The sequence below is a fragment of the Lissotriton helveticus genome, chromosome 9, assembly GCF_964261635.1.
Source record: "Lissotriton helveticus chromosome 9, aLisHel1.1, whole genome shotgun sequence".
NCBI lineage: Eukaryota > Metazoa > Chordata > Amphibia > Caudata > Salamandridae > Lissotriton > Lissotriton helveticus.
Genome location: NC_136070.1, coordinates 18,152,338 through 18,165,200, shown reverse-complemented (window position 1 = coordinate 18,165,200; position 12,863 = coordinate 18,152,338). Strand labels below are relative to the sequence as shown.

Here is a 12,863-nt window from a genome sequence, read left to right as displayed (position 1 = left end):
TGCTACTTTCTCTGAGTGCTCCTTACTCTCTACTAAGCTGCTACTTTCTCTGTGTGCTCCTTACTCTCTACTAAGCTGCTACTTTCTCTGTGTGCTCCTTACTCTCTACTAAGCTGCTACTTTCTCTGTGTGCTCCTTATTCTCTACTAAGCTGCTACTTTCTCTGCGTGCTCCTTATTCTCTACTAAGCTGCTACTTTCTCTGCGTGCTCCTTATTCTCTACTAAGCTGCTACTTTCTCTGTGTGCTCCTTACTCTCTACTAAGCTGCTACTTTCTCTGTGTGCTCCTTATTCTCTACTAAGCTGCTACTTTCTCTGCGTGCTCCTTATTCTCTACTAAGCTGCTACTTTCTCTGTGTGCTCCTTACTCTCTACTAAGCTGCTACTTTCTCTGTGTGCTCCTTACTCTCTACTAAGCTGCTACTTTCTCTGTGTGCTCCTTATTCTCTACTAAGCTGCTACTTTCTCTGCGTGCTCCTTATTCTCTACTAAGCTGCTACTTTCTCTGTGTGCTCCTTACTCTCTACTAAGCTGCTACTTTCTCTGTGTGCTCCTTACTCTCTACTAAGCTGCTACTTTCTCTGTGTGCTCCTTATTCTCTACTAAGCTGCTACTTTCTCTGCGTGCTCCTTATTCTCTACTAAGCTGCTACTTTCTCTGTGTGCTCCTTACTCTCTACTAAGCTGCTACTTTCTCTGTGTGCTCCTTACTCTCTACTAAGCTGCTACTTTCTCTGAGTGTTCCTTATTCTCTACTAAGCGGTCACTTTCTCCGTGTGTTCCTTGGTACTCTGCGCTGCCACTTCTCTCTGTATCCCTTATCCGGCCTGTCGCGATGCGGACGCCTGCCCAGACTTACCTCAATGACCTTCAGCGGGAGGTCGGGCTGGTAGAGCTGCAGTGGGTTGACATAGGTGATCAGCGTGCTGAGGACACTGCAAGCCACATGGGCCACGGCTTTATTGGGAAACTGGGAGGAGGGAGGAAGAACCAGGGTATGAAGATTATCAAAGATGAATGAAAAGGAGGCAGAGAAAAGAAACCAAAGGACTACAACACTTCTGAAAAATACAGCAAGGATTACAACATCTGCATCTGGGCACGGCACCACGCTGGACACAACGATCACAACCGCCATCCCCGCTGCTCTCTCACACTAACATGTGATGCTGGAAGTGTTTCTGTTGCTGCTCTTCTAACTCCTGGGTCTGGACATCCAGCCCTTCCATGAATGGGCCTCCCTTTTGAAAGCCTTGAAATAAGCAAACAACTGCACATCAACGCACCAGACAACATGCACAACAACCCAGACCACAGGATCCCCAAATCGAGGTCCTTCTGGAGACCGACAGACCCTGTCGCGTAGCACACTGATGCTTCTCCAACCAAAGATCCAGTCACTCGGTTCCTCCCCAGATCTGCAGTGCCAACACTGACATTAGTTACTTACTCGTAACACCAGACCTCCACTGGCAGACACTGGATGACATGAACCCATGTTGCACCACTGTTTACTGTTATTTAAGACTGCTGGGGCTTCCCAGCCTGACTGCAAAGGGTCTGATTCAAGCACGCAAACCTATGAAAGATCCAGGACTGGAGAACATGGCATTCATAACACATCATGCGATCATTTCAGTTCTGTAACCATTCATGTGACTTACAATCTCTTTGCAGGCTTTCATATAACCGTAGTATCCCATCACTGCACATGAAACACTTTTCTGCAACAGAGGACACCAAGACTCAACCCTACTGTTAAGCCACAGGCCTCCCTCTAACCCTACCAAACACGAAGGCTGCCTCCCCTGGCACTCTGGGTGCCATGAATGTGTTGGGATTAGGTATTCCCACCAGGTTACGTGGCCGCCGCCTGATCCCCGACTGCTTTACAAACATCAGACCTTCAGCTCACTTCAAGAAACCCACCATGAAGGCTGCGAAGATACTGATCAGCGGAAAACCCCGGGCAGGGACAAAATGCAGCTTCAGAGGGGATGCAATCGTAGCCACAAAACAAACGACAGGCAATGTATTCATGAAAAAACATGTTTTATTTAAACCAACAGAAACATGAGTTTGGTCTCCAGTACCAACCGTCACTAGTTGCAGAAACTTCCAACTTTCCCCGGACACTGGAAGAGGAGTTACCCAACACTTGTTCTGCAGACTGCAGGCAGGAACGCAGAAAGACCTCTACTGATGGACGAGCCTTTTGTGCTGCAGAACTAGCACAGTTACGAGGGTGCCACTCGTATGAGTTAGTCATATTATGGACTCGGATGAAGTTTTCTTTACTGGCAGCTCATCTGAACAGAATCAAGTTTGTCTAAGCATGGTGGGCCGAAGGATTGTCACATCCACTGATGTCATATCTAACGCAGGTCAGTATGAAAGTTGCATTAGTGTACCATAGGTACTCACTGAAAAGTCATTCATGAGTTCAGAATTCCACGATTTTTGAAAGAGCTGCTCCCCACGAGAGAGCATCTTAAACACTTGGGGTTAAACCTGTGGTCAGAACCCACACACTCATCAAAAAAGGATGCCCCTTTAGAAGGCATCTTGGCAATGGCTGGCTGTATATGTGGCATATATGAATCCAGGTATGAGCAAAAGAACGTTTGATGTATCTACAAATGTCCTCATTTATCCTTAAGGGCCCAAGGAAAGTATTGAAGACGCCCTTCCATATATGGTAGCAGACTTTCCAACTCCCTGCTCGTGAAGAAACCATGAAAAGGTGGTCACACCCTCCGCACGCCCGCATCACACAACATAAAGAAGGCCCGGACCTGGAACCCTCCAAGGAAGAGAGGGAGGCCAAGAAGCACCTGGCGCCGAGGACTCGAGGAGATGGGTTACACCTGGAGTCAGATTTAAAGGAAAGCCCAGGACAGAGATGGCTGGAGGGTCCTGGTTGATGGCCTATACCCTAGGAAGGTAGCAGGCATAAGTAAGTAAATCTTCCTTGTACCTGTTGCGAAGGTGCGGGCCCACCTGCATCCACGTCAACTTGTCAAGGTTGTTTTTTGACAACAAAACCAGCCTGAGGTGGGGGGTTTATTTTCAGGGTCAAAGTTACTAGAATGATGGATCAAGAACTTCAATCTGTGGTTCACCACCGTTTTCAGCTCCAGGTCACGGATGCATCAGCGCCGGGACACCCATGGCAACCGTGTGCTCCGTGAACCTCAAACTAATCTAAAACTCTGTTCCTCTGAGCCTGGCTCTGGCTAGATCTGTGAGTGCCTCGAGGCCGAAGGTATCAATACAGCTGTGACTGGTTATCTATACTGACTCCTTCCCTTGAAGTCTCAGCATGTGTCAAGGATTCTGAGCTTTATTTTTAGGTTAAAATGACCTCAGGAATTTATTTTTGTAAGTGCACTGAATTGTCCGTCAATTTGTTTCTGTGTCTGTAATCATATTTGGTAGCATGGGCAACAACATTTGTTTGTCCGGGCTGGCATTTACAGAAGACGCTTCCCGAGTCAACCAGAGCCCCAATTTTAAAGGCGGTCGAGCCTTTTTGAGGTTTGGTTGAGAATGCAACTGCTACAACCTATTCTTTCAAATATACAAAGACTGGGATTTGGCTTTGCCCAGAGGAGCACCCCTCCCTCGCCCTGTGCTGGTGGCTGGTTGCCATGTCCTTCAGCATCCTGAGAAGTGCTTGCAATGCAATACATGAGGGGCTGTTTTACACTGAATCACCACACTAAAATCATTGGCGTACATAAATTGTATAAAGAAAGAAATCAGTTTTTGTTTTGTTTTTGCTTTAGCAGGAGTTTTAAATGTTTCAGCGGAAACTTGTATTTTGCTTGTTGAAACTCTTAATATAAACTGATAACAATCATTGGCAAATCCAAAATTCCTGATTTTAATACCCCAGCAATGACATGTGGAAATTGTGTTTGCATACTTTTTCATATTAAAGCCAGACATATTGGTTTTACTAATGCTTGTTATTTGCATGATTTTAGAGTTGCTTGGAGGAAAGAAACACAGACCTGATGCGGAGTACCACCATGCTGTGGTTGAAAACATCTACATACAAAAACTGAAAAACTACAAAAAACAGATTTTAACCCCCCCCCCCCCAAAAAAAAAATGTATGTTTTTTCCTATGAGCTGATGTGCTGGAGCCTGAACTTCCTGGTCAGAGCAACTGTTTGAAGATTAACCTTTTCCTCCTAAGCGCTTCTTAAGCTGATGGTGGAAAAAATAACCGTAAGATGGCGTCCGATTCAAGGGCATTCTGGACTTAAGGTCCAAGTCTTCGAGAGCATTCCATAATACACCAACCCTTGACAAACATTTCAGTCATTGAAAAAGAAATCATTCCGAGACCAACTGCCCATACAAATGAAAACAAAGCACCGCACTGCAGCAGGTACATCAACGAAGATACACTGGAAGCTCAGTCGCGGAAACAGTGCCTGGAAAAGTCTAGTGGTTAAAGGTGCCTTGCACAGAAGTCATAGATCAGCCTCATACAGACCCTCGATAGAAGGGCCAAGGCCTTGGATCACATCACTCCACTCCACTCCACTCCACTCCACTCCACTCCACTCCACTCCACTCCACTCCCTGCTTGTTCCGCCACATCCTTTTCTCACCAGGTACCAATGCCCAGAGCATCTTCGCGATCCACTCACCTTCAGAGAGACACAGATGACGTTCAGGGCCTCCTTGACCTGGGGGTGCTTGGACCCCTGGACCAGCTCCTCGCATAGCCAGATGCCCAGGTTACAGAGTGCGACACAGCTACAGAGAGAGAAAAGGGGATCAGTAAAGCACAAAGGGGCTCCGGCTACTCGAAGGGACACATCGGAGGAACCAAAAGAGCTGTATCCAGGACACACTGCAATGTTCTCGCCTCAAAGCACCTGTTCACGGTGTTAAAAGAAAACTCTGTCACCCTTATAGTTACTATCAAAAGGTTCCACTTTGGTGCTTGACTTACGAACATACTTTGAACTGACTGAATCCCGCAAACAGAGACATGCGACACACAGGGGCCCCACGCTGCTACATTGAGACCAAGGCTTCAGTGACGCCAACTCAACAAAGTTACCAGCCAGGCACGTGTGGGACTTGTGGAATTACTTCTTAACCAGAGGGACATAAGTCAACGTACCGTGCAGGTCCAGACGGCTCCTCCCTGGCACAGCTCAGCAGAGTTTTGACGATCAACTCCTAAAAGGGAATGCACAGAGAGCATGTTCAGTGATGAGCATGGCCAGCTAAGGGGATGACAAGGAAGCAGGGGGTCTGACAGCAGCCACAGAGGTGTAGAAGGACGAGTGTAAAGAATGTGATGGGGGGGCGAAAGGAGAGAGCGCTGCATCTTCAACAACGCTTACTCTATTCAAAGTATTTAAAGGTCTTGGTCACCCCCATCCCCCACCTCATGATGGTTTAATGCAGCTGGACGAGGAACAGATGGGACCTATCCAATCAACTCGCACTCTGGCCAAAGTCCACACTGAATTATCCCCATGCACGGCTCACACACACACACACACACACACACACATTATGAAGCCACAAAGTAGTAATCCACATATTGGGGCACAAGCGAAAGGATCCGAAGGCGGCCGGCTTGTTTTTGTCCTCTTATTGAGCCTTCTTTAGTCCACAAGAGTCCCATACGACTTCTGGCGCCTTTAGAAAGCTTAATATATTAGATTAAAGTGTGTCCTTATCACTGCAGACTTTCTTTTTTTTTTTTTTTTTTTAAACCTTTTTATTTGTGGGTATCACAGGCAGATTTAAACAAAGTAATCAGAATTTTGTTGTACATAACTACCAGTATTTACACAAATATTACAAAAAGTAGTTGACCAAAACTTGCAAGTAATAAGCACTACTCAGACGGGCAAATAAATACAATACAGAAAAGAGTAACACAAATAAATACAATCTTATCTAAATTAGAGATAGACATAGATACAAATCAGGTTAGTTAGTTTCGGATGTATAAAACATGCCTCCCCAAATTCTCTTTACTTTAATCATTGCTTTCACTCCTCTTTTCCTGGCTAGAGATAGTTCCATATGATGTATCTCTTTAACCAAACACCACCATTCATTCGCAGTGGGTGCTTGATCAGCTATCCAGGCTCGAGCCAGTACTAGCCTTGCGCATGCCAGCACTATAAAGATTAAATCTTGAAAAGGTGTAGGATTGGGCTGCATACCTATTAGAATCATTTCAGATGTTAAAGGTGCATCAATTAGCAATTTCAATCTCAGTATCTTTCCTATACCGTCCCAAAACGGAACTAGCGCAGGACAAAGAACCATCATGTGTTCTAAATCAGCAGCCTGTAGATGGCATTTTGGGCATTTAGTTCGATCATTAAAGGCGTCATTCGGGGACCATTTGCTTATTTGTAGAGGGGTATAATAAAGTTGGCATATTGTTTTATATGCTTGCAGTTTTAAGCTTGAAGAATGGACTAGCGTGTCAATTTTCTTTAAAGAGTATGATATTTCATTCGAGGTAATACCTATGGGAAAGTGTAAGGCCCATTTCTCTGCTATTTTTGGGCACTCATCTTGTTTATTTTCAGTAAGACACTTATATCCCTCGCTAATAGTTATTTTTTGGTTTTCCTTTCCCTTGTATAAGCAGTGCCAGAAATCCAGTCCAGAATCTCTTTCAGTTTTAATTTTCTTACAAGGAAGTCACGAATTTGTACATATTTAAAATAAGTGTGTTCTGGTAGCTTATATAATAGCCTTAATGTTTCAAACTCCAAAAAACCTGAGGAGCCATAAAGATCCCCAAGTTTCAGTATACCTTGACTCGTCCATATTTTACACCCAGAGTCGGAAAAGATGCTAGGTAATCCTGGGTTATTCCATAGACGTAAAAGAGGATGATAAAATGACAGCTTATTATAATTCATAAGTATCCTCCAAATGTTAATCATGTCCTTTGCGGTCTTGAACCTCACTCTTTTGAAGTAGTTTGGGTCATTACTTCTAGCCAAGAACTGCAAGCAATCTGGCCCCAGCATAAATTGATGAATAAAATATGGGTTGCTGGAATTAAACAAGCTCTGTAGCCGCCCCATAAATGATGCAAAATAATATAGTCGAAAATCTGGGAAATTAAGCCCTCCCTTTATAAATGGGAGTTTCAGAGAGGAAAGTGCTCTTCGGTTCTTTTTATAACCCCAAATGAAGCTGCCCAATATGCCATCTAATTTTCTGAAGAAAACGGTGTTTATTTTCAGGGGTATGCATCTGAATAAGTATATACATTTTGGCAAAATGTTCATTTTAATAAGGTTGATTCTCCCGATAAGATTTAATGGTACCTTATGCCACTTTTTAAGGAGGGTCTCAGTTTCTTTTAATAAAGTATCATAGTTCAGCATAATAATTTCCCTTATATTAGATGTTAGCTTGATGCCGAGGTAAGTAGCAGCATAGCATACTCCCATCACAGGTATTGGCGGTTTATAGTTGGCTATAATTTGGGTTTTATCTAAGTTTAACTTGTAGCCCGAAACTTTTCCAAAGATTTCAGCCTCTTTAACTATACCTAGCATGGATTCTGTCACATCGCTAGTATAGATTGCCAGATCATCGGCGTATGCTGTTATTTTAAGAGAGTTTGCCCCAGATATAAATGGTTTTATCATAATTTGAAGCTGTATGGCATTAATAAAAGGTTCCATAGAGAGTGCAAATAAAAGGGGTGATAAAGGGCAGCCCTGCCGAGTTCCTCTTCTTATGGGAAATTTGGTGGAAAGTAGGCATTCGTATCCAATTAATGCATTAGGTAAATAGTAAAGTGCTTTTATCTTTGTAATGAATTTACTCTTAAACCCCATTGCTTTCAAAACTGACCACAGGTAATCCCACCCCACTCGGTCAAAAGCTTTTTCAGCGTCCAGTAATATAATACGGAGTGGGGTGGAGTCAGCTGCGGCCATGTCAAGCACTGTGATGGCCGTATTTACATGTTGCGTCGTATCTCTACCTACTACAAAACCATGCTGATGTTTGCTAACCAATCTCGGCATTATAGGGGACAGTCTCAAGGCTAGTAATTTGGCAAACACCTTGGCATCAGCATTAATCAAAGAGATTGGGCGGTACGATCCGCATTCCGTAGGAGTTTTATTTTTTTCCCAAAAAAAAATATCATTTTGGCGGTGTTCCAGGATGGTGGGGCCCCATCATCTGTAACAATCTGATTAATAACCAAACAAAGTACAGGCACAAGTTCCTCCCATAATAATTTATAAATTTCAATAGGGAGGGTGTCATCTCCGGCAGCCTTTCCAGATGGGAGGGAAAAGATAGCTAGTTTTAATTCTTCTTCACTGCAGACTTTCAGCACACACTGCATCTCACCAGGAGGCCAGGGGTTCAAATGCCTCATGGATGAGCTGGTCTTAAACTAGGTTTCAGACCCACTGAGAAGGAAGATTCCTAAAGAAAGAAATGGAGAAGAAAACCAAACCTTACCATCCCACTTTTAAAGAGAATCTTTCAAAAGGTGCTGTCAGCACCGCCAGTGTGGCTCAAAGGACACACGCCTCCATTCCCTTCCACTGGCTTTAGATCATCTCTCAAATAGTAAAGTAATATGCTGCGTAGTAACTTGTGGGGTACAGAGGCGCCTTAAAAGGGGATTCTGGCCCCAAGAGAGGGTCCCTGGATTTCATTCTGACCTTCTTGCATCTATAAGCAAGCACTGGCAAAGCCAATAGGTGTTGGCAATCCGAGAGCTATTGGCGTTGTCATTGTCAGTCATTTAGCCATGTTGAATAGCAGCACGGCTCATAGTCATGTAAAAAAGCGCTAAAACCAGCCTGTGCTGTATTCTGAAGTCGAATATTTGAATGCGCTTTCATGAGCGATAGTTTTGGTGAAATATTTGGGCAAGAGCACACATTTTAATTGAGGAAGCCACAATTTAGCCAGGTTTTTTGGTGTCACTTTGTACTACTTGACTATGAAATTAAGTATCTATTGGTCTTTCCTTAGCTAAAGACTGTGTTTTTACCTGTTCCTTCATTTTGCTGTTGTTGAAGGAGACTGGGAAAAAACAAACATTCAGGTTTTTTTCTTCCTGTATTGTCAGCGATATAAAAAATTTGTTTGTGCAGTATAAAGAACATTTCCAAAACAGACCTCAAGGCATGGCAATCCCATTCTCTGGTTACTCCCTCAGCTCCGCTGCTCTATCCAAACAGAACTACGAAACGGAAAACCAGATACAATCTGACGCACTTTTGCCCAGCCGCGAGCAGCAACAGCGAGGGTGGACAACATCACCGACAACTTTTGTTGGCAAAAAGGGCAGTATTCCAGGAGACTTTGATCTTGTAATACCTCATTTTACATCAAAGGATACCTATACAAATGTCACCTTCCGTGCATGCAAAGATAAATCACTAACCATTGGTAACAAAAAAAAAACTGCCCCAATATGCTAAAAAAAACAATGCACACACCATGAACTATAGGGGGCACAAATGGCAGCCAAGGTTGCCGCAGCCAAGCCGTGGACCTTCGTGCCAACATACCCTAAATGAAAGACAACAGAGGACGTGCACCGCATGCCAGGCGCTTGTCCGCCGTCTTAGTACACGATCATGAATTGTATCTAACGGCGTAAACTACGCAGCTCTTCGGAATGGTTCATGTTAAACAATACCACTGTACACTGACATGAAGACATGACATTTACAGGGACACCAGAGAAATGTGCATTCCCTGCAGATGGTGACTGTGGAGAAGTGTGGCTCAATGGTTAGAGCGGCAGACCCTGATGCAGAGGTCTAGCCCGGGACCAGGGTTCAATTCCCCGCCTCGGTGGGTCTTCGGCTCAAAATTACACGGACCTGATAATTCTCGCCTCGGTGCCTATTCCAATCATGGAGTCCCACTCTGCAACTCTGGGCAATAGCTTGCTTAATCTCCACAACGGCCCCCACAACGCTAAGGATGCCTGGCCTCCATCTTGGGGGTGCCCAGGAGTGGACACCTCACAGGGAAAGCCAGGATGGGTTCCACAGCGGTATTCGTACAAGCGCCTTGAGACCCGTGTGGGTGAGTAGTGCGCTATACAAGTATCAATTTACAGTGGAGAGGCACCAGCTGCTCTGATGGAAATGGAGTGCAGCAGTTAGACTGTCACCATCACTTACCTTGACATCAGTGAACTGAGACACAACAATCTCGGACATATTGGGGTGCAGGGATGGAAGCGCTCTGTACAGGTTAGGGAAGCAAACCAGAGATCCAAGAAGAACCTGAGCTTCCACGCGTGGGGCCTGCATAAAAAACACAAAGTGGAGAAACATCATTAGATTACAGCGTGACCCTGGCAGAAAGGGTCACTGGGAGAACAGACACATGCTCACATGTCCTGCAGCACAGGTGAAACCCTCCACACCACTAACCTCATACACTCAAAGCTGCTTGAGCACATCAGTCTTAAAACTGCTCCGCTTCTCAACCAGACATGGGCCATTCTTTCCGGTAGACACTCTTATTTCACTGCATTCCTCACCTTCAGAAAACCTAGAAGTCTCTCCCTTTTGAACGTAGGATGCTCGAGCAGTAGGTTCCTGGCATTGGTAAGGGCCTGGATCGACCTGTAATTTTGAGTTGTTAGCTAGGTAGCAAGGGGTGGGGGGGTAGTAGGAATGGCTTTATGAGTAATATAGGCAGCTTTATATAGTGACCGAGCTTCAATAAGAAGCCAGCGCAGAGTTATCAGCACAGGCGTGATGTGGTCACTTCATCTGGCCCCGCAGATGAAGCGCGCGGGCGAACAAAGGATGGCTTTTGAAGAAGGGTGGGTCTTGGGGAGGGCTACAAGGAGTGAATTACAACTGTCAAGTCTGGAGAGTACCAAAGATTGAACAGTGTTTTACAGGTCCTGTTCAGGAATGAAACGTCCGATACCTTTGACAAAGCTTTGTTGGAAGCGTGAATGTTTGGCCATGGTGTTGATTTGGGACTCGGGTTTAAGTCTCTTGACCAGGATGACTCCTAGGAATTTAGCACGGTCAACTATGGTAGGTTTCAGTTAAAAATTTACAGATTATCCATCCAGATTTATACAAAAGTGGGGAGTTTGAGATCAGATGGAATTCCAGATTTAGGTGGGGAGATGTCATACATTCTTCTGTGGTGCGGAGTAAAGTGTCATGTGTGGAGGACAATTTGAGGTAGAGTTGGGTGCCGTCAGGATAGAGGTGACAACAGATCCCAGATGTCTCTAGTAGTTCTCCTAAAGGGTCCACGTAGAGGCTGAATAGGGTGGGAGCAAAGATAGCGCCTCGAGGGATACCATGATCAACATTGGAGAGAGAGTTCACAAGCCTGAGATCTGCCATGAGGTCTGATTCAAACCATTTAAGAACTACGCCTTCAACACCCATTTGATGCTTTAGTGTGTTGAGAAGTGTGTAATGGTTTACAGTGTCAAAGGATGCAGGGAGGTCAAGCAGGATCAAGAGGCAGGAGTTACCAGAGTCCAGTACTTAAAGGGTATTGTCGATAACATGTAGCCGTGCTGTTGTGGTGCTTCAGCCTTGATTGAAGCAAAATTACACTTCATCAAGAAGGTTATTGTCCTTGGGGTGTTGGGTGAGTTGCTCTACTACACACCTTGCAGTGAATTTAACAAGGAAAGTGAGGGTGGTGATTGGGCGGAATTTATTTAGGTTGTCCACCTCAGCCGATTGTTCCTTTAGTAGTGGGGTCGCCAGACCTATTTTGAGAACATCAGGAAAGGAACCTCGGCAGAAACTGGCTGTTGGACTTTGGCCCTTAGGGCAGGTTCACCCCTAGACTTTTTGCTTTAAATGGTGACCTGGCAATGGTGATTTTTGGGTTCTGCGCACTTTCACTGTGTCCCAGTGGAAAGTGTGTGCGCACTCTGAGTGCATGTGCTGAGCTAGGCCTGCCCGCCCATAGGAATGCATGGGGAATGTATGTGTCCCTGGTAGTTCCTGATGCGTGGGGTGTACAGGCTTGAGTCTGGTATGTGTGAACTCGTGAGAGTGAATGCTGCGAGATGGTGTATGCAGCATGTATGTGTCTAGTAGGGAAGCGTCATTTCTAGACATGGCTGTACGTGTGCTGTGAGGGTGCTGGCGTGTGATTGGCTGGAGCTGGCTGGCATGCCAGGCTCCAGGAAGTCTGGATGGGTCTGCCCGGTGGTGAGTGGGAGATTAGCATGAGTCATGTGTGGGAGGAGTGTACCTGTGTCCTGGATGGGCTGGGTTTTCCCCACACAATGCTGGCTCCGCCCCCCTGTGGTGTGTCTAATGACCCAAGCCCTGCCAGTGAATAGAGAGGGTGGTTGAGGTAATGAATATGCTACTTACCAGTATGCATCTGTTCTTGGCATGTAGGGCTGCTAACATTCATATCTTAGCATTAGATCGCCGCCTAGTGTTGGGCTCGGATGATTGCACATTGTTGTCCTGGAAGAGTCTTCGAAGTATCCTGAGATAGGTGGCTCCTCCCCTGGACTACAGTGCGCATGGGCATCGGCTCCATCCCCAGATTGTTTTTCGCCATTGTGGCAGAAGATGGAGTGAAAAGTGTAAAGGATGTCCATGCTAATGAGTAAATACAATAGTATATCTGCAGCTGCGACAGGCACCGGGGAGGAGGGCGGGCGATATGAATGTTAGCAGCCCTACATGCCAAGAACAGATGCATACTGGTAAGTAGCATATTCAGTTCGAGGCATGTGGGCTGCTAAATTCATATCTTAGCATAGAATACATAGCAGTCCCTCCATCAGCGGCGGTTGCCCGTGCCAGCTGCAGAAACCTGAAAAAGTGTTTTGAGAACAGCCTGTCCTAC

The 12,863-nt window shown here is 45.4% G+C and overlaps 1 protein-coding gene across 4 annotated transcripts in view; it reads right to left on the bottom strand.

Moving 5' to 3' along the window:
• RALGAPA1 (Ral GTPase activating protein catalytic subunit alpha 1) overlaps positions 1 to 12,863 on the bottom strand; it is a 575,362-nt gene that overhangs the window by 231,826 nt on the left and 330,673 nt on the right. For all 4 annotated transcript variants that reach the window (XM_078659361.1, XM_078659359.1, XM_078659360.1 and 1 more), the window contains 4 exons: positions 10,184 to 10,309; positions 5,146 to 5,204; positions 4,664 to 4,772; positions 859 to 969 (listed from right to left, as the gene is read on the bottom strand). In XM_078659361.1, coding sequence (XP_078515487.1) covers positions 859 to 969; positions 4,664 to 4,772; positions 5,146 to 5,204; positions 10,184 to 10,309 — 405 coding nt within the window. The remainder of the gene's footprint in view (positions 1 to 858; positions 970 to 4,663; positions 4,773 to 5,145; positions 5,205 to 10,183; positions 10,310 to 12,863) is intronic.